This window comes from Choristoneura fumiferana, chromosome 24, assembly GCF_025370935.1.
Source record: "Choristoneura fumiferana chromosome 24, NRCan_CFum_1, whole genome shotgun sequence".
NCBI classification, from domain to species: Eukaryota; Metazoa; Arthropoda; class Insecta; order Lepidoptera; family Tortricidae; genus Choristoneura; species Choristoneura fumiferana.
The window spans coordinates 13821883-13844407 of NC_133495.1; the positions used below are offsets into that span (position 1 = coordinate 13821883).

General features: G+C 40.2%; 1 protein-coding gene across 3 annotated transcripts; it reads right to left on the reverse strand.

Annotated features, from left to right (window-relative positions):
- Positions 1-183: 183 nt before the first annotated feature.
- Positions 184-22313, reverse strand: LOC141441446 (protein 4.1 homolog). 3 transcript variants are annotated; one of them, XM_074106186.1, is made up of 8 exons: positions 21606-21827; positions 8698-8822; positions 6404-6551; positions 5434-5550; positions 4832-5006; positions 4326-4478; positions 3237-3422; positions 184-2246 (listed from the first exon to the last, which is right to left on the reverse strand). In XM_074106186.1, the coding sequence occupies exons 2-8, from the start codon at positions 8812-8814 to the stop codon at positions 2123-2125; spliced, it is 1020 nt and encodes a 339-aa protein (XP_073962287.1). In that variant the 5' UTR covers positions 8815-8822; positions 21606-21827; the 3' UTR covers positions 184-2122. The 3 variants fall into 3 exon arrangements, with proteins under 3 accessions (XP_073962287.1, XP_073962285.1, XP_073962286.1); XM_074106184.1 differs by lacking the exon at positions 21606-21827 and adding an exon at positions 14690-14884; XM_074106185.1 differs by lacking the exon at positions 21606-21827 and adding an exon at positions 21837-22313 and having other exon boundaries at positions 185-2246.
- Between the last annotated feature and the right edge of the window lie 212 nt (positions 22314-22525).

Below are 22525 nucleotides of genomic sequence, written 5' to 3' on the forward strand. Positions count from 1 at the left end.
TACTATCTTCAAACCGACGGCGACCGCCCCTTCGGCGCATGGGGGAAGTAAGCAAGCGGTGGCGGAACAATGAAGCAATTGGGAAAAATATTCTTAATAACATTTTTGAATTTAACCGTTTTTTCCTTTTTTTTCACTTTCTATGGCTAGGGTAAACATAAAATGAAACGAATGTAATTTTCATGTAATTAAAAATATATTTTAATCACAATAAGTGCACTTTTATATACTGACTCTGTATTAACGTACATTATTTATAATTTATGAGATAACATATTTACTAATAATATTTATAATAACATATAATTATAAAAACTGAAATGGCACTTGGAGCCTTTCAGCGTAATACGCTAGCGCCTCATTTTTGCAAATAAATTAAATTTAGTTTTTTATTTATCATTTTCACATCACTCTACAAAAGACCTACTGCAGGGTACAGGCCTATTCTCAGAACGAAAGGGCCGTTGTTCCAATGCGGATCGCGAACTTCACACACACACACACACACAATTGAATTTCTTCGCTGGTGTGTGCAGGTTTCCTCACGATGTTTTCCTTCACAGTAAAACTCAGAGGTGCAACCCCGGGCTCGAACCCACCACCCTTTGCTTGAGAGGCCATAGTACAAACCATTAGGCTAACAGGTCTTCTATTTATAATTTTACTACCTTATAATAAAAATCATTAACAATCTTATCACGCAGACTCACATATATTTTAATAAAAACTTAAGTTATAATTTATTATAAACCACTAGCTTTTGCCCGCGGCTTCGCCCGCGTGGAATTCGGTTATTGTATTTTTTCCGGGATAAAAAGTAACCTATATGTCTCTGGCCCATAACCTTCCACTTCTTAACCATTTTTAGCTCCCCTCCCGCTTGTCACACTTATTGGTATGAAAATTACAACTATTTTGTTCCGCCACGAACCGCCTGAATGTGGTCCCTAAATGTGTGACTTCAATGAGGGCTATCGTTTTTTGTCTCACTAGATGGCGCACTGTTGCGTGAGGTTTTTAAGTGTGGCTTTCAGAGTCTGTTATTACGGGCGTTAAAATAAAGTTTAGATTAAAATCATATTTAAAACAACTTAAAACCGTACCATAAATATCCAGCAACCACAGTGTTGCTTAGTCCCGTTTTGTTCGGAAAAAAAGGGAGGACAAAAGTTTCCGAAAGACAAAGCTGTCTCAAAACACAGACATTCATTGCCCCGTAACGCATAATTGCCATAATTAATTTCAGGTTATGCAAAATATTCACAAATAATTTCTTATTATAAATAAACCCGCGTAGCTCACCCAAAAGCTATGAGATTTGACATTTCGGAGACCTCACGCTACACTAGCGCCTCTAGCGGCGAATTCATACGCGATAGCCCTCATTGTAGATGACCCCTTTGCTAGTATGCGAGGCACTGAATGAAGTCCGGTTGTAACTTTGAACAAAAAACTACAGTGAGACGAAAAAGAGACCAGCTCTGGGAACCGAACCCAGGTCCTAAGCATTCCGTGCTGCGTGCTATACCCCTACGCCACCACTGGACAGGAGTCTAGACACAAATTTCTCCCATGCACCACACATTTCAGCCTGCTTTTTACTTAGTCACTTAAGCAGCGAAACTAACATCTATGTTTTAGCTCTCATCGAGAAACGTCAACACCTACGGAACTAACCGCTCACCCGGACTATCGTGAGATTCAATCGGAGTGAAACAAACCCGGATCACACTTCTTAAATGTAGTTTAGCTCGACTTGTTTCAGACTAATTGTTACCGCTTCCTCCCGGCACGTTTAGCAGCAGCAAGTCACGTTGCTCTAGACTAGAGGAAGGTTCCTTAAAGTCTTAAGGGTCCGTAGCATGTGTATCAGGGGTCCGCAGTAGGTCAGACTGGCAACATATTAATCAGGAAATTAAAAAAAAATGTTTGACAGGGTCCGTGGAATTGTTAAAATTGTGAAAGTAGTCCGTAATTGCAAAAAGTTCAAGAAACCCTGTCCTAGAGGAAGGACTACGAATTAGCCTAAGATTTGAGGTATCCGTGTTTATTTCACTCATTTCAAATCTAGTTGGCTATAGATAGGTAGTAGGTATTTAGACGTTGGTCCAACAAGGCTTCGTCAGGCGACTATCTCCCTCGGCAGCGGTTCACGTATTTGTCTCAGAGTCCGCCGGCAGGACAGGCGGCGCGAGCCCAGCCGTGGGAAACCGGCGATGCGGTCCACGGCCACTGGGGCTGCGCGTCTGTAACAAACAATCTCATGAACCAACCAGTACTAGTTATAGGAAGGTACATACCTACTGTTAGCAAAACCCTTAGGTTTTACGAAAACCCGTTACGCAACGCCTGCGTAGGACTCTTATCCCCTGCCTACTCCGAAAATCGAAGGTCGTATCTAACCATCCCTCTCACTCTCGTATTAAATAGTATAAGCGTTAGAGGGACGGAACGACACGAACTTCGATTTTCGAATTTCGTAGTTGCCTCGCTGCAACCTCCGTAATGGAAGGAGGGAGGGGAGGCCAAGGCTCTCGCTAAAAACCTACCGGTATTCTCTCTTGCCAATTGGGTAGTTGTCTGGGTACAATAAAGTATTAAGACGCTTTACTACAGGGAGGAGAGGGTCGGAGGCAGGGCCAGATTTAGAGGTGTAGAGGCCTTGGGGCAAAAAAGGAGTGGGGAAAAAACTATTTTCCAAAGGAAATAAACAGTAAAATTATGTTTGTACAAATTACTATAGATAAAGGTAAAACAGCGAAAAAAATAATAAAGAAAAAGTTGTGCACTAGTGTTTATACGTTGGAATTTAAAAAAAGAAACGAAGTTTCTATTGCCCCTCTTTTGTGGAGGCCCTCCTTTGTGGAGACGAGGAGGTGTTATAAGTTATAACAATAGGCTCTGCGAGTAGTTTTATTTCAGCGATTTGCTGGAAAGCGAAGACAAGCGTGCATTCCCGTTATGCTCTGCGGGGTGCTCGGTCGTGTCAGTCTTTTTTTTGATGATACCATTGGATTCTTCCTTGATTGACCCTAGCCCTTTTTGCCAGCTCTGAGGCCTTATGGTCTAAAGCACGATCGTTTCATCACTTCTTTCTGTCAAACGGTGTAAGATGAGGGTAGAAAGAGATGTTAAATATAATCACTAGCGTCTACGCGTTAGACAATCCAGCTTCTGGTTATGGAGCCACATCACAGAGCAAAAGCAAAGCGGTACTCGTTTGGTTAGAAGTTCACCTGAAGAATATGTGGTGTTCGACGCTGCACCGCCAGAGTTTCTTGCCGGCGCGTGTGCTGTTCAACCTGAAGCTGAGGTGGGTCTCCGCTGTGTCGCACTCGGCGGCGCGCAGCCGCAGCGTGTACCAGCGCTTGTTGTAGCTGATCTTGGTGATCTTGGCCCACGGGAAGCGGTTCAGGACCACGCTGGACACGATAGAGACGTTTTAAATTGTGGACCAATGGTGGCTGTGGAGCCACAGCCAGATTCGTTATTTTATAAAAGCTAATAGTACATTACTGTAGAGGCCGGGAAGTAGGGGGTTGCCGGCCAAGCAGAATGGATATAGAAACGGATGCGAGGCCGGCAACTCCAGGGTCCGGCCAAGGCTTGTATAGTGCTTTTCTCAAACATTACATGAAATTAAAAAAAAAAAAAAAAAAATGAAGCTGGCGCAGAGCGCGCGTTGAAACAAAAGACGGTCGCATTGCCGGCCAGCGGCCTGCAAAGTTGTATGAAATCTCTTTGCAGGCCGCTAGAGTGACCGCGCGCAGGCAGGCGAGCCCCAGCGCCTGCAGCGCGATACTTCTCAGCCTATTATTTGTAACACAACGTCAATATTTCATGTCATGTTTGAGAAAAAGTTTTTTATGTTTCTTACACAGGCATATAATTTGACGACCGGATAGACGTGTCGTGCCGTAGTGGTTAGAGAACTTGACTACGAAGCTTGAGCTTGCTGTTGTTTACATGACGGCGCGTCACCGCGCGTGACCACTGGGGGCCTGAACGTAGATATATTTAGTGTTTAGTTTTGTAACTAAGGGACCCCATACATCCCTGTATTATTACTACTAGTGGTCTTTCCGAAAGCGCTAGTAGTTTAAAAAATGACGTGTAAAAGTGCCCATTGTGGCCTATTTACTGAATAAATTATTTGAATTTGAATTTGAATTTGACCATCATGTAAACAACAACATTGATTTGTTACTAGCCTTATATCATTCAGTAAAAATGCAGAATCGTCTAAATGAATTAACTATTCTGAACTCGGATCGAAATCAATATGGTCCGAAATGATTTTTTTCAAAATATAATTGTGCTAATACCCGTCTCTGTAGACAGCGATGCCTCCAGCGCTGACGGCCAGAACAAGGTCAACGTCCTCGGAGTCCCTCACGCAGTGCAGCTCTGCTCCGTAAAGCGGCAGCTTCTTGGCGTTCTCGAGGTAGTTTAGCTCCGCTTCGGCTGGCGTCTGGCCTCTGTACAGTCATCGTTATCATCATCTTTAGCCTGTATACGTCTGGCTGCTGGGCATAATTGGGGAAAAAATGGTCACAACATTTATGGTACTTTATGGATATGCTCCGGGAGACTAAGCGTTGTTGGCAGGCCTCCTACCAGTGACATCGTGAGAAATATGTTGCGGGAAATATGCGTCCACAAAAGGCGAGTTGTCGTTCATTGTGGCGTTCTAAGGCGGAGGCCTTTGTTCAGCAGTGGACGACTATTGGCTGATGATGAAATGATGATGATGACTTTATGGATGGCCCGAAGCAAGGATGTTGCTTGCCTCTGTAGAGTACTCCGAGTTACTAAATAGTAATGTCCTCACTTGTGTTTCCTGTACAGGTCTTCGACCTGCGCGTCCAGGTCGTGGTCGCGCGCGGCGAGCGGCGCCCGCAGCCGCGCCAGCGCGTGCGCGTGACCCGGCTCGTGGTCGCCCAGCTCCGCTTGCAGCACGTATGAAGCCAGCAGCGCGTGGGTTAAAGCCGAACAGGTTAGGCGGCCTGAGGATACAAAAAACGAATTACAGTCAACTCTATGAAGCTGGCCGAGCATGGGTTAGTGTTGGCTGGGGCGTGCATTAAGGATAGGCATTAGGCAGCTTTGGTTGGGATGGGTTGGAGCCGAACAGGTTAAATGACCTGGAGGTATAGCAATAGCAAAGAACAAGTTGTAGCCAATAAGAGTTTCTTGACAGATGACACTAAAACTAGTTTGGTAATGTTGTTTGGAACTCGAAACAGATGATCGGTTTTTCACATTTCGGCCGCTGCCTCGCCAGTTCTCATTTTTTGAACTTGGCTTGACACGCTGCCGCGTGTCTAGAGAGTTCGATGTGGTTAATCGAGCACGGCAATGTAATGTAACCTGTACAATTTTTTTTACAAGTTTAAAACTAGGCCTTAGGTTTCTGACGGATATGAATTCTACCTTCGTTAAGATCCCTCCGCACGGCCAGAGCGAGCTGGTACCGGGTTCCGTCGTCCAGCAACTCTGAAGGCTCCGGCGGATAGAACTTCACCGCGAGACGCACGTCCCAGGGTTCGTCTGGAAATTATAAAAAGAGATTTTTTTTTTAATTAATCGGTTGTTACTAAATATACCTACGGGGGTTTATTCCGTGAATTAAGGCCAATACGAGTATAATATAGGCTAGGCTAGTGTTCCGAAATAATCCCGCTCTCTGTCCAGTGCGTCGCAAGACGCGATCCAGGAGCTTCGTGTCTTTGCAAGTTTCTCTTCTTTTTCAACCTTTCACCACCCAATACTGAGTGTAGGTCTCTTCTAATGCACGCCATTCTTCCCGGTTTTGCGCCTTTCGCATCCAGTCCTTTCCGGCCACTCTAACAAGGTCGTCGGTCCAACGCATCGGTTGCCTGCCTACATTTCTATGCCCTACTCTAGGCCTCCACTCAAGCACCCGACTACCCCACCTGCTGTCCTGTCTACGGCATATATGGCCCGCCCACTTCCATTCCACTTTGCAAGTTTGACTTGCCCTTAAAGGTTTTGGAGAATCTCCTCGCCCAGTCAAACCGTACCCTCCAATCCGGTCAATGGGGTTTTCGTGCTGCGCCTGCAACCAGTAATCCCGTTCCGTTAGGTTCAATACGTCACATCACAAGTCGCGGTCTAGGAGCTTCGTGTCTTTCAAAGTTTTACTTACTCTTATAGGTCTTGGAGAGTCTCTTTCCCATGTCAATCAACACCCTGGAATCTCCGCGCTGTCCGATCGAAGTAGTCCTGCTCCGTCTGGTCCAGTACGTTGCAAGTCGCGATCTAGGACTCATATGTCTTCGTAAGCTTAACTTATCTACTTTTAAAGGTCTCCGCCCAGCACGTGCAACCGCCCAAAGTAATCCCTCTCTAGGAGCTCCGAGTCCTTGGAAATTTAACTTACTCTTGAAGGTCTTGGAGAGTCTCCTCCCCAGGTCAATCCACACCCTGGGGTCTCCGCGCTGCGCGTGCAGCAGCCCGAAGTAGTCCCGTTCTGTCAGATCTAGTACGTCGCAGACGCGATCCAGAAGATCCGCGCCCTTGGCTTTGCGCTGAAAATAGGTGTAAAAATATTATATGAAAGGGCAGGTTACACAAAGAAGTCGAAAGGGTTATTATTACTTCATCTAAAAAGCAGCTGGTGGTCTGGTCTAGTCACTAGTCGGTCTCCGTTCGTCCATTTCCTGACTTTAATGATATGACCCAACCAAAGTCACGTGGCTGAGGCGCTTCGCACCTTGACGCAACTGTAACCTAACATGATACAAACAGGTTAAGAAAAGTTGCTTCTTAGACCACTTGCTACATAGACCAGCCGCTTTTTAGACGAAGAGATACCTATTAATCCCTAAAAACTTGGTGTACCTACAATAAGTGGTCACTCCATCGATGCACGTGTGAATGTGCAATACAAACCATTGTGCAACACGTTCTTTTACATACAGACGACGGGTATATCAACACATATTCTCTAAGTACCGTAAACTCAGGTTTCTATAGTCCCAGCGTTCATCAATATAGTCCAAATGGACTTTTTAACATTTCGAACAATTACGGAACTGCTAACGTCATTTAGGATGTTCATCGTACATTTTCTATTGGATTAGGCTGCGATGAACCTCCTAGATGATGTTAGCAGTTCCGTAATTGATCGAAATGTGGACTATTGATGAACGCTGGGACTATAGAAACCTGAGTTTACGGTACTCATAAATTTTGTCATTTTTAACCTAAAAGTACAACAACTAAAACGGGTACTTCTGACTGTAGCTTTTATAGAACAAACAATAAGAAAAGTCTGAAAATCATATTTTTTTTAATATATGTCAGTCACCACCTAAAATGTCCCCACACTGCGTAGGTACATTAAATTTGATTTGGAGAGGGGCTCTACTACTATATTAACTACTGGATATTCATTCATAATATACTTGGACCCGAATTTGTAACTACTGAACGAAAGTTTTTTTGCATTTTTCCCTACTTCCAACGTTACTAAAGATGTTATTTTCACTGTTTGTTTATTTTAGTCTATTGAAGCAATAAAACCTGTCCAAAATAGCTTCAATAACACCATTTGTTGCGAGATGGACTGATTTATGATCAGCTATTTTGGTGCCTTTGAATTGAACGGCTATTTGTTGAAGCACTTTGTTGACTTGTTGAAAAGCAATTGAAGCAATTGTTGGTTCAATTATGTTATTGATCTTTGAGTAATAGTTTATGACGACTCGGCCGTGGGTGTCCTAGACGTTCTTATTTCGCACTTGATTGAATCTTATCCGAAAACCGGTTTTTTTTAATCTGAAACGAAAATGTCGGAATCTGAACAATAATTAGCGCAGTTATTTTTTTTGTGTGATAGAGCCTGGCCAAGCTAAGTCTCCAATGAATAATTTGGCAACACTGTATTTTAACGTCAAATAACGTACATTTGCATTTGCATTTGCAGTGTTACCATATTATTCTCTGCAGAGTTAGCTTGGCTCGGCTCTAGGAGTTGGCTGAAAACTGAATCAAGGCAAGTATGGTACGGCCGTGCCTTTGTTTTGCTCGATTTGGCGGGGGCACTGCCGTGCACCGGATATAACAAGTGACTTTTGCGATTTGTTTTCAGCTAATCAATATTAAATATAAAAAATAATGTAAAAGTCTGACTTTTCAGGAAAGTTTGTAAAAACTAGATTATCTACTACACCTAAAATTAGTTATTTTGAGAGATAATTACCAGCTCTATCAGCTGTCGGCGGATTATCGTCGATTTTTGGGACACCATTTATAAGAGTACTGGTACCAGTGGTACTTAACTTACATCAACGTCGATATTGACGTGGTCGCCGTCGAACAGGTCGACATGCATGCGCTGTTCCCACCTCACACTTCTCCCCTACTGGTACTCTGCTACTTACGTCGACGTCGACGTTATTATGGTCGCCTATCGAGCAGCTCGACGCGCACACGCTGCTCCCGCCCCTTACTTCCCCGCTACTAGTACTCTGGTACTCACGTCGAAGTCGGTGTTAACGTGGTCACCGTCGAACAGTTCCACATATACACACTGCTCCCGTGCCATATACTTCCCTTCCTACTGGTACTCTGGTACTCACGTCGATGTTAACGTGGTCACCGTCGAACAGTTCCACATATACACGCTGCCCCGTCCCAATACTTCCCTTCTACTGATTCTCTGGTACTCACGTCAACGTCGATGTTAACGTGGTCGCCGTCGAGCAGCTCTACGCGCACGCGCCGCTGCCCACCCGCGCCCCTCTCCACCCCCTCCTCCGACGCTAGCCGCCGCAGGCTCTCACGCATTATGCCACCTGGAATACCAAAATAGAACAATTCTAAATTATTAACGGTTAACATTACAAATACCAGTGATTAGAGAGACTTGACCTTTTGTTCACAATCGTATTTAAGTAAAACCCCTACAACTTTTATTGCAGAGCGACGATGCACGTAAACCAGGAATGCACAGACCGCGGCCCGCGGGAAGTATGCAGCCCGCTGTAGATGTACTTGCGGCCTGCCAATGACCTAATGGAAATAGCAAAAATCTAGCAAAATTATGATAATTCAGCACATAGTCTGTCCGAATGGCCCCTCCTGGTCTCTAAGCTGGTCCTGATAAGTCTGCGCATCCCTGTTATAATATAAACAATGCTCGCCAGTTCCATTACCTTGAACTTGGCTTAACAAGCTACCGCATCTCTAGATTTAAAAAAATACTTTTTTCTACATTAAAAAATCTCACTAATACTGGTATGATAATATAGTAGCTCTCCCGAATCATATTTTCTGGGGGCTTTCCTACGGGTAGGCTTGAGTTCTTGATAAGAGGGATGACCCAACAGTTTAATTACATTAGCGCAGATGGCTTTACACATATCGCCCTATATCTAAATCCAGAGGCGTGGAATGGACATTTTTGTTAAGCAACCCGAGAGCAACCCGGACAATTGCAGAAGCGTGAGATAGTCACGTCGTTGGATGCAACACTTGGCAGTTTGTGTACACAAAAGTTGCCATATGTAATTGGGCCAATCAACTTTTTTACCGACACTAATCTGTCCGCGACATTTTTCAAACAATTGCAGATTTTTGTAAGTAAACATGTTTTTTCTGTAATTTAATAGATGGTGTACATGTATACATGTCATCCTACGTAAGTTCAACCTATAAAACCGTGAAATATCTTGTTGAAAGTACGATTTTTTGGTAACGCCAGAGACAATTTTGGTAACGCAGGAGACGCCCAAAGTGTCGGTAAAATAGTTGATTGGCCCAATTAGTAATTTTACTAGCGTTACTGCCGTCACCCAGAGACAGCGCTAGGCCTTATAGGCGGCGTGGGCCACCGCCCCCGGCCTCGCGGTCTAAGGGGCCTGCGGGGCTACTACGAAATTCGAAAGTCGAATTTCGTGTCGTTCCGTCCCTCTTACACTTATACTATTTAATACGCGAGTGAGAGGGACGGTACGATACGAATTTCGATTTTGGAATTTCGGAGTAGGCCCTCTGGCGCCTCAGAAGTTTCTCGTTCTTTTACTCATTTAAAATGCGTCTTTTAATGCGTGGTGTGCCATCCCAAGATTTATCTTGCCCTCACCAAATTAAGGTCCTACGCCGCCTTTAGTCTCCTTAAAATATAAGATACCCGGTGGGAATTAACTTGTTATGGCGCCACGCCACTGATATCTCATTACTAATAATAATGATTACTTCACGAACCAATAACCAGAGAAAGCACATCTCAATAAAACAAGTGAAGCGTCACAGCCGTTGTCTTAGCTGGTGAACCGAAACTGGGCAATAGATTATAATGAGGTCGATGAACTGGCATCAAGGATTCGAAACACGATGTCCGACACAAAATGCGTGTGAGAATCTGTCTGTACCTATAAAAGACAACGCACAGCCTAAATTGACTGGAGCTAGAGACATGAAAATTGCCGGACATACAGGGTGATCCGGGAGACGTGAGCAGAAACAACCCTACCTCAGAAATTGATAATGGATCGTTCAGAATCATATCTAAGTAAAACTCCCACACTTGTTTACAGGATGACCGGATGCACTTGATATATAATTTTGATATTTTTTGTTTGTAACATTAAACCTTAACTAACCGAATCCTGTTATATACTGTGCTAATAATGATGGTTCATTTTCCGAAATTAAAATTATATTTGGTACAGTCACGGACTAATTCACGTACCAGCAGGGCTACTACGAAACTTGAAACTCGAAGTTCGTGTCGGTCGTGCGGTCCCTCTGACACTTACACTATTTAATACGAGAGCGAGAGGGATGGTACGAAACGAACTTCGAGTTTCGAGTTTCGCAGTAGCCCTGCTGGGTGGAACATTTTCTCTGACATGACATTAGTAGCACAAAGGTGATTCAGTTTAATTAACTCTACATATTTAGTAGACGCAGAGGTGTCATGTCCATGACACATGACACCTCTACGTCTGCTTATGACAATATGAATGAATTCGTAGCCAAAAGTTAGTTCTAACAGGTCAAAATCGTCGATCTTGGTCGAATTTCCAATATTACGACGACAAATCGATTAAAGTACCTACTTAAGTATAGCGAAAATCAACATTAACAATGTATCTAGAAAGTATCAGCGATAATCAAACACTAAGAAAACGGTTATTGTCCACACTTTCCTTTCTCACGACTTCCAGGCACCCCGCTGTTTGATATCTCTGTCACACCATCTAGTTTTTATTATTATACGATTTCGCAATTTCTACTATTCATTTTTATTTTTACCTACTGCACGTTTTCTGTTAACTGCTTGGATTATTTGACATTTAACACTGTTTCGCGTATTCTCGTATTGTGACTTTTGTGACTGTGATTTAAGCGAAAAAAAAATTGGGATTTCCATTTTAAATACCGGGTGGTGAGCAAATAATTAAAACATAAATTTTTAATTTTTATTTTTTTATTTTGTATTACACTTTTAAGTTTATTCGAAGAAGCAATGTATAGCCAAAATGCTTGATGTTTGCAGCGTGACAGGAGACGTCAGTTGGGATCTAGGATGGCGTACATTGATAGCAGTATTTAATTTGTATGAAAAAAGGAAAATTCAAAGACTCCATTATTTTAAAAAGTCGCTGAACTATGTTGTTCAGTTTGACGAGGACGATCTACGTTTTAATTTTTTGCTCGTATTACAAGCCACACCTGGTATATATCGGGGAACATGTCACAATACACACAATACAGTTATGTATTAAATAAGAATCATGGACGAAATAGTTACATAGGGACCTAATAGTCATGTGATTGCGATAAAAATATAATTTTCGGTGAAACTTAAGTTTCACCGAAAAAATCAATCCTTTTATTTATTTCGAAAACAGCAGACATACGAGTAGCACACAGTTCGTTGGCTAAAAAAAAAATCGCTTTTCGCTTCCATAACTAATAACATTTCAGGTGATAAATTTTGATCATGTAAGTAATTTTCAGATAAGGTTAGGTTACTTTTTGAAGATTTCTGACTGCACTATAACAAGCAACTGAACATTAAGTATTTCGTCCAATGTTCTTCTAAAATTTAACGTGATTTGATACGTGATGGATATCGCTCTTGGTATGGTACGGCAGGTCCCGTGTTATGAATGTCGGAACAGTATTTAAATGCTCAGTGAGCGGCACACCGATTCTAAAGTAGGAAACTATCAGCATAATATGACGCGTCCTTGCCCGAAAAAGGTCTCACAAATGACAATCGGTGATTTCAATAAACACATCGTAATCAGCTCCTTGGATATCAACAAAGACGATGTATCAAGAGTCAATGATGCTCGCCATAAAGATTGTGTCACCACAAAATCTTAGAATAGAATAGAATAGAAATGACTTTATTCATCCACAACCAGAATGGCATAACAAGATTTAAAAACACTACTACTACTAAGACTACTTTTTTTACCGATATTCTAACGGTATCGGGATAAAATCCTGAAATATCAAATCAAGATGTCTCCCCCCTCTGACCTCCCCTACAGACCTCCAGTTGCTTCGGTTGGAAGCGGCCTGCATCCACCGTCCGCGGCTTTAACCAGGACATCCGTCCATCTCGGTGTGCTTGCCGATCCATGGTCTCCATTCGAGAACCTTTCGGCCCCAACGGCCATCTGTTTGAATCTAATGCTATCGATCAGTTGGCCATCCCTGTAACGACTCTCGGTTACATATTTGAATATCGAAAGTTAAAATATCTACGGGTAAAATGTCGATGTTCAAAATATCGAAAATTAAAATATCGATTGTATCACAATATCGAAAGTTGTTATACCTATGGTCAAAATGTCTAAGATTGAAATGTCGATTGATTAAAATATCGAATGAGTAAAAATATCGATAGCCAATATATCTAAGTTGTAAATGTCAACATATTTGAATGTCAAAAATTAATATATCGTACATACAAATCGGCTTTATTTATTGCTCCTTTCTCTTAATAGCATTTATTTTACATAATCTAGTCATTTTTAGCACTCGCCGGCCGCTGCCGCGGCACGCTCGCTTCGCTCGCTCGGCTCGTGCGTTGTTATGGTAACAGTTTTAACCTAACCGAACCAAATATTTTTGGTAATTCATTTTCAATAGGTTAGGTTAGGTTAGTATGACGTCAAGGCGCGAAGCGCCTAAACTGAGCGGAATAGGAGCTCAGCGAAGCGGAGCTCCGTCGACCCCGTCACGTGATAGTTCATACATAGGATTTTCGATACTCTGTACTTCGATATTTTGGACTTCGATGTTTATATCTTTCGATGTCACTTTTGTAGATAAATATATTTTCGATATATTGGACGTAGATTATCTAACCATTCGACAATATAAACTTTCGTAATTTTAATTTTCGATATTTCGATACAGTCGATATTTTAATTTTCGATATTTCGGACATCGACATTTTACCCGTAGATATTTTAACTTTCGACATTCAAATATGTAACCCGACTCTCATATTAAATGGAATGCTCACGGCATTTATGAGTTTGTGTTAACAACGGAATTCTCGGTTCGTAAACTGTTTACTCTATAAATGTTCTGGCATCGCATTCAATAATGCTGGGGACCAAAGAGTGAGATTTGAGAAAGGGAAGTAACTAACTATGTACGAGTATATTCTAAATATTGCATGCCATTTGCTGAAATTGCTCCATTTGCTGCGGTTGCTGAGATATCGTTCGGTTCTTGAATGCCAGCTCTGTTAGCTCGATTACGACGAGATCGTTCGAAGTCGTAATAACAGACATGCGATTTATGTTTTACGGGATATTAGCTGCGCTTTCGCTTTGAACATGAATGCTTTTCAAACGCATTAATTCAATTTTCTCTGCAATTTCTTCTATTTACCCATAAATCTATTTCACATCCTTATACTTACTAATCCATCTTAGTATGATATTTTTTTGGACGACCAGATGGCCTAGTGGTTAGAGAACCTGACTACGAATCTTGAGGTTCCGGGTTCGATTCCAGTGTCGGGGCAGATATTTGTATGAAAAATACGAATGTTTGTTCTCGGGTCTTGGGTGTTTAATATGTATTTAAGTATGTATCTATCCGTTGCTTAGTACCCATAACACAAGCTTTGCTAAGCTTACTTTGGGACTAGGTCAATTGGTGTGAATTGTCCCGTGATATTTATTAATTTTTATTTTATTTATTTTATATTTAGAAGAATAATATTATAAATTCGAAAGTATTCTTGTCTGTCTATTACCTCTTCACATTTAAAAAGCTGAACCGATTTAAATTAAATTTGGTATGGAGATAGTTTGTGACCCTGAGAATCAGTACACAATTAAATAAAATTGTTGACCTGTTAAAGAAAAAACACGTTATTCAATTTCTCGCTGGATCCATCTCAAATCTCAATACATTTTAATTTGATTTCGACACTCATAAGTGCTTGTTAATTATAATACCTTATAAGGTTTCAATATATAAGGTTGAAGGGTGAAGTGGCAATGGGCAGGCCACATCGCTTGAAGAACAGATAACCGTTGGGGGAGAAAAGTCCTCGAGTGGCGACCACGAACCGGAAGACGAAGCGTTGGCGGCCTCCCACCAGGTGGACTGACGACATCGTGAGAGTAGCAATCTTATATATTAGGCACCAAGATTTTTTAATTAAATAGGTACTTACAGGTGCACATTTCTTTAGTTATCGTTCAGTTTTTCACTATAATAATCATAGGTATATTTTACGGTTCAAAACTTATTAATTAGTAATCACTAATTTTCAGTTTAGGTATCTGCTTTAAACACGACCTTTTCTTCAAACCACCGCATGAACACTGATGATCCTTGTTTCCAGATTTAAACATCTTAGAGCCAAGGTCTTGAAGATATCTTAAACGCAAGGTTTTTGAGACAATCGGAGTAGATTTTAGCAATGAGTATCAATTACGGGGTCTAATTAAAGCTAATGGTGACTTAACGCGGCTAAATGATGGCGAGAATGGGTTTGGGCTGAACTACTTTAAATTAAGATGTGTGGTATACGTGGACGATAGAGCAGCAGCAGCGAGAACGAATATTTACGTTACGCCCCACACAAAGGAGGGGGGGACAATGTATACTACTTACCTATTCGATGTTTTTTAAATAACGTAAATAATTAAAATCGGTTCAGCCCTTAATTCTCTCTCTCTCTCTCTCTCACACACACACACACACACACACACACACACACAACACACACACACACACACACACAACTTTTTCCGCTTTTGTCAAATGTACCATTACTCGTATACCTTTGTGTTACGAGTATTCCATTGTAACATTCAAAATCGTAAAATTGAAATAGAACTTCACTTAAGGTAAGTTCGTTTAATTTAGCAATTACTGTTCACATTTGCATCGGAAGATAATGAAAGCCGTGATGCTAAACTTGACACTAGCGCTCGTTATGCATATGCTGGCTTATGTTATGTTAATGGGTGGTACGTGAAAGGATTTTGTTTGACATTTCTTGTTTCAAGTTTAATGTCTCCATTAAAGTTAGATTACTTGCTTACCGCTTAAAGACTGCAACTTTATTCTCATATTACGAGATTGTTCTCCTTTAAAACTCAATAATATTTACCTACCGGCTCACCGCCCTCAGGATTTAAAACAGTCATTATAATAATATGTAGTACATTTTTGAGTCCACGACATAACGTAGTAAGATTAACTACTTATGTAACGTTTTCTTTAATTTTATAAGTACCTACTGTAATTTATTTATGTGTAATTATTTATGTAGAAAAATTTTCTTTCTCCGTCGTTTTTTGCGGCGCTTTCTTCTTGCCAATGATGGTCTTTCCGAAAGCGCTGATAGTTTAAAAAAAAAATGACGTCTAAAAGAGCCCATTTACGGCCTACTTACATAATTACTTGAATTTTTGTTCGGTTTTGATGATATACTTTTTGTATTTTTGTTAGAGGATGTAGGTAATAGATTTTTGTTTGTTTGTTTATACTCACTTCGTTCATAATTAATTTATTGCGTCTCATGTTGTAGGTACATAAGGTCTTTAAGGACTCTTTATTGTACAAAAAGGAAATACGAAAAGGTTACAAAAAAGTGTTAAGTACAAAGCAGACTCCCTAAAGGGATCTCTGCCACTACCTTTGAGTGGTAGAGAAGAGCAATCAAAATAATGATTTTTGTTTCGCAAGTTGAAGTGGCAATGAACGGGTCACTTTGCTTGAATAACAGATAACCGGGGAGGAGGAAAAGTCCTTCCACTAGGTCAGGGTTTCTTAAACTTTTTGCAGTCACGACCACTTTCACAATTTAAACACCACGCCACGCACCCCGGTCAAATATTTTTTTGGACATTTCCTATAAAATATGCTTACACTGACCTGCGGACCCCTGATACACATGCTACGGACCCCTAAGGGTCCGCAGACCAAACTTTAAGAAACCCTGCACTAGGTGGACCTGGCGATACCATGAGAGTTGCTAGTAACCGGTGGACGCAATAGTTGTGAGTTGTCGTTCATGGCGTTTATGGTTGAGTATTTACATGTTAATTTACCGAGTAGGTTGGTATGGTATACAGTCGAGTTCATAAACTTGCGTACAAAAAATTTGATCAAAAATAATTAAAAATATTTTAATACGCTTTTACGCCGTTAACAATAGAGTCGTGTTCAGATATTTTTGTTCAATTTTTTTTCACAATTTTTTGAACTCGACTGTAGTATATTCTAGCTAAAAACATTTTCATTCGTAAAATATTGTGAGCGTCAAAGGAAGTATAAACAGATAATCTATTTTTAAACTGAAAGAGCGAAGGGGAGGTGCACCCCTTAAAAATAAAGAACACACCCAATACGAAGACATAAATAACCTAGACTTAAATTTAAACAATGGTGGTGAGTTAGGGCTCCAAGGTTCTATCCAACGGAAGACTGACGCTGGTTGAACACCTACTTGAACACTACCTGCATTAGTATCTGACACAACAAAGCGGTGCATATGATCTGATACGACTATTTCTAGGGCCTGTGTATAGGATATGTCAGCAGCGGCGGCCTTAGGGGGTGGCGAACCCCTAGGGCAATCGCCCGGGGCCTCGCACTTGCAGGGGCCTCGCGCAACAACCCTAGCAAATTTAAAAAATATAGATTTTTTTAACTATATTTTTCACATACTTTTCACGAAGGACAAAGGGCCTGGGAAAGACCTGTCGCCCGGAGCCTCGCAATGGGTAAGGCCGCCGCTGCATGTCAGATATTTTTGCACGCTCCGCTGTGGAAAATATACATGCTCGTTGCTAGCATCCTAATAAGCATGCTAGTACCTGAAGTTTACAAGCCCGAGCTTTACGGTGAAGGAAAACATCGTGAGGAAACCTGCACGGCCTGCGAAGCAATACGGTATTTGACTATTTTGTATATGTTTTATAAATTAAAACTACAATATGCCTGTTATCGAATAGAAAAACAATTTTAAGCTACCTTTACAAATAACAAAGTTATAAAGGTTTGAAATTCAAGATTAGACAGAGAACGATATACTGGCATGTGACGTCACACGCCAGTACCGCCATACTTGCTGCATAGAGAAAAGCGTTTGAGAAAGAGACAGGTATATAGTTTTTTCAAAAAATCACTATAAATCCAATTTTCAACCGATTTAAATTTTCTCTTCGCTAAACACTATCTGTTTATCTATATTTTCATAATAATATTAAGATATGGCAAAATCAGGAGTTGTCAAATACCGTATTCAATGGTGTGTGTGAAGTTCCCAATCTGCACTCAGCCTTCTCATTGTGTTGGCATAATCATCCATCATCATCCCAGCCTATATACGTCCCACTGCTGGGTACAGGTCTCCTCTTAGATTGAGAGGGCGTTACTGAGTTTGTAAATTGTAGCAATTATTAAAATCGAAAGTCTTACCAGTACCCCTAGTGTAAGTTTTCGGTTACAAAATACGTCTCAATCGCGTTCGCGTTAAAATAAAAGCTCAATTTGTATGTAAACACGAACAGCGCCTCTAGCGGAACGTTTGCGATGTTCGTGTTTCCATACAAATTGAGATTTTAACGCGAACGCGATCAAGACGTATTTTGTAACCGAAAACTTACACTTAGGGGCTGTTACACCATCCATTGATTAGTCTTAACTGACGGTTAAATGTGATGCCGTCTCTATTTGTTTTGTTCGAATAGCATCGGCATCACATTTAACCGTCAGTTAAGACTAATCAATGGATGGTGAAACAGCCCCTAAGGGTACTGAACAGAATACAGCCTACAAATTGTCTGCGGTTACTTTTGAGGTCGGTGGTCGGTGACGTCATGTATGCCAGCGGGACCGGTCGCTGAATGGCAAAATACCTTCGCCTCAGCTGTCTTTTTTTTAATTTTTGCTCGGCTGCAGTTGGTTTGTTTTTTTTTCAAGATCAAGATACCTCGTAGGTCCTTTATCGTTGTTCTTACTGGTAGGTGAAGTAGAATAATTCATTTGTTATAAAGATTCTTTGTCAGCCTTATATGATATTTTAAACAACATTTTGAAAACAGTTAACTAACTGGTTAGATTTAAAATACATATACTGTGCGGCAAAAAATCTGGCCCTCAAATGTATGCAGAATCGGTAATTTTGTATGAGGGATGGGTCAAATTTTGTACCGCTGAGTATAGTTAAGTTTTGTTCCAACCCTAACGGGAATTTTACACTTTCCCGGGATAAAAACTGCACTATCCTAACTTTCCGCATATCTTTTCTCTTTATAATTGTAATTAGTCCTTCCTTCTTTCTGTAAAAAGGTTGCCTGGAAGAGATCGCTAGATAGATAGATAGATAGATAGATATAATCTTTATTCTTCAAAACAAAGACATGGCTTAGTAGCTAAAGAGTAATAAAACTAACAATTAAATAAAAACCTAAATTAAATAACAATTAAACAGATCAGACACATAAATGAGAAGCCATCTGATGCACTGAAGAACAGGCGCTGGCTCAGCATTGTGCTGCGGTAAGCCGCAGCGCTGGTATTCTGCCAGTACCCATACCGAGTAAGGACGCCGACCAACGTGATAAACTCAGCCCAATCTCGTCATCAAATGAGTTTTATCATTCAGTGGGATCGTAAAGTAGCAAAAATTAATTTAAGTATTTATTATTATTATTTAAAATGTCAGAAAAAAAAGTGTGAGGTGTGAGGTGAAGGGGGTTCAGAAAAGTTCAAGATAAGAGTCTCTGGAGAGACAATAAGTGCAATCTGAGCTTAATACGAAAGTTTGATTTTGACTCAATGTATCGGAGTGGTGGGGGATATTATTCCAGCACTTAGTGGATTGGTATCTGAAACACCCCCTGAAAGCGACAGTCTTGTGTCTGGGCACGCATATCACCACCTTACGCGAATCACGAATTAAACGCCTGGAGGAGGACCAAACGAGTTTTTATATAAATAGCTGGGCGTTTGCCATTTAATAGTATCAAATAGCAAACATGACAATAAAAGATCGTATCTAGCAGATAGCTTCAAAATACCAGCGTTGTTCAAACATGGCGTTACGTGGGTACGCGGTGGGATAGCGAAACAAAATCTGGCACAAGCATTTTGCACTCTTTGGAGTTGCCTGCGTGATCGTTCTAAGAGACAGGGCCAGTACACCGTAAGACAATAAGTGAGTTTGGATAGTATGAGCGATTCGCATAAATTTATTCTAGTGTTGACATTGAGAAAGTCCCGAAAAAAAATCGCTCTTAAGCGATAAGGCTGCCTATTGCTTACCTTGCAATTTTCTCAGTGTACCTGTTTTCTGTATCGCTTACTATTTCTGGTGTATAATAAAGAGTCATTGTATTGTATTTTATTAGTTTACATTATTATATGCTTTTTTATGTAGGTAAGGGAAGTATAATAAAAATAATTAAATAAATAGATAACGATTAACTTGACAAAGGATGGTTAAAAAAAATACCTATGTCATGTCATAAATGTACATTTTTAGCCAGTTCTTGAGTAAGATTGCTAAGTTGCTCTACGGCATCGACTTTGGTGAAATTTAAATTTTCGATTTCGCTCCATAACTGTACCGCGCTAAAAAGTTCATTGGATCTTTTTTCCGACCTATTTTAGTCATCAGTTTCATCATTATTATTTTTTTATAAGTGATTTATAAATAACTCTAGTTTGACTTCTGGTACGGACACGGGGTACGGATATGTATAGATGTACAATCAAAAAAGCTTGTATACCATAGACAGGGATGTTTGGAAATAATTCCGATCCACATTGGCGATCCCTTACTTACCTACTACAAATAATGATGTAAGTCATTAAATAGTAGTGTAGATCTGTTTATTAAAATATATACCTCTTTGTCGTTGAGTTTCATGCCGGATTCATCTTAACAGATTTTTTTCAGAACCAGTCGCAACTTCTTGTAACATTCATGAGTACCTATTTGTTATAGACTAAATCACACTAAATTAAATAAATTACTTACATTTATTGACTTTGACATGTATTAAAAACGAAAATATGCTCAGGCAATTTCGCGAAATTGTGGCTCGGCAAGCTTTTTCCCTCGTTTCTCACCTTTAAGTTGGACATATTTATAGCTTAAGCAGCATAGAGGCCCTCACGTTTTGAATTTTTATTGGAAAGTTTACTATATCGAATGTTGGCAAATTAATTAAAAAACACTAAGGTTTCGTAGCATGTAACTTGAACCTCGTTGGCTCTTCCCTTCTCTTTGTCACACAATACAGCGGGTAACCGGAGCGTAATGCTTATACACATGGTCTATTACAGTGTACCTAGGTGTACAGTCGAACGCAATATATTCATACAGCCATAGCGTCAACTATATACATATGTATAGATTGTCCTTATGGTTAGTAGCATAAGGGTCTCTAGATATTTTTTATAGGATAGATAGGGTTGGACAGAATAGGCTAATAATAATAATCATGTTGCAGCAGCCGCTGAGTCGCGTTGCTCCGAAGACGAAGGGCTACGGATTAGCCCGAAACATGTCGAGCTAAACTCGATTTAAGACGTGAGTTATCCGGGTCATTATATTTAATAATAATAATCATCTCAAAAGAAACTACATTTAACGTTTTGATATTCAAATACGATTAAAACAGGAAATCTTAATGTATACAATGTTACTGACCCTTATTAGAATAATAGGCATAGAGTTTGGTCTGTAAATTAGTTGCTAAAAACTGGTCAGTCTACCTGTCTCGCAAAAAATCAGACGAATAAGGACTGGCTTCTGCGAATTGGCGGTATTGTCAAGCAACTTCTAGCGTTTAATGAACATGGGTTTAAATAATTAGCTATTTCAGCGTTTAAATTTTTGATAATATTTTTTAGTTACAAATTTAATTTTTATCATTAAATATATTTTTGCTAATTTAAAAAATATGCTATTGAAATGTTGTGCTCCTATTTTTCAAAATGTTATAAAAAAGATTTATCATCTAGTTTTTAATATCAATTAAGTAAACAAAACGTATTGACATCCTAAGATGATCTAAATAAAACACTCTCTCAAAGTAAAATTTGGTGTAGGCATTCGTACTTACGTACTCGTACTTAAAAGTGCTTTATTGTTCCCGATTAAAAGTTGTTATCAAAGTAGCACAAGTCTCAAGTGTGATGTGATGCAAGAAAGCTTGTTGAGTAAATAAATACCCACTGATGTAAATACCATACGTGGAAAGTGTACACAGAGGAACTGCGGTCAACGCCTCTTCCCAAGGCGACAGTCTAGAAACTAATTAGTTAATTAAAACCATCTAAACCTTTGAACTAACCTTAATTGTTCACGAACAATCCTTGCACTATAAAACACCCCACTGCCTGGAATTAATTAATAACAAAGTTTTTGACAATTTGAAATTAAAAAAGTTCGGATTCGCGCTTTTTTTGTATTTTTTTTTTACAGAAAGTGACTGGAATTATTACGATTATTCCTTAATTGATATGAATGTTTATTCAAGTTATAATATGAATGTAAATACGATGACTGCCGCATCAGAATCCCTCACGCTGTTACCACGCGCGGTTTCCCGGTAAACTAGTTTCGGTACGGTTCGAGTGTTTCGTTCGGATGCATTCATGACGTCATAGCATTCCCGGTGAGTGCGAGGGAGAGAACAATGTGGTCGAAAAGAACTTCGATTGTGACGGAGGAATGCGTGCATGCATGTTTATCATTATGATAATGATTCATTGAAGCTGTTAGAATGCAATTCACGTATATTGTTCTCGATAATACTGTATTTTGAATCATTTGTGTCAGATTTGGGGACTTAGAAGACTTATCGTTTATAGGTAAATAGGTAAGTATACTTATAATGTGCATAGAAAAACTAGTTTCTTATAAGTAATTTATTTATGTTGTGTTGTAATTATTGTTAAACAAGTATAATTTATCGTAATTTCACATTTGCTTATTTCCGCCCAGAATTTACCCATTATATCCGTATACATTCGTACATAC

What these genes read in the sequence shown, in the direction of transcription:
- LOC141441446 (XM_074106184.1), bottom strand. An exon ending in ACGTTAACATCGACGTTGAC is followed by an intron (nt 6,552 to 8,697) that starts GTGAGTACCAGA and finishes ACCTATTTTCAG; the next exon opens with CGCAAAGCCAAGGGCGCGGA. An exon ending in GACCTGTACAGGAAACACAA is followed by an intron (nt 4,479 to 4,831) that starts GTGAGGACATTA and finishes ATGACTGTACAG; the next exon opens with AGGCCAGACGCCAGCCGAAG.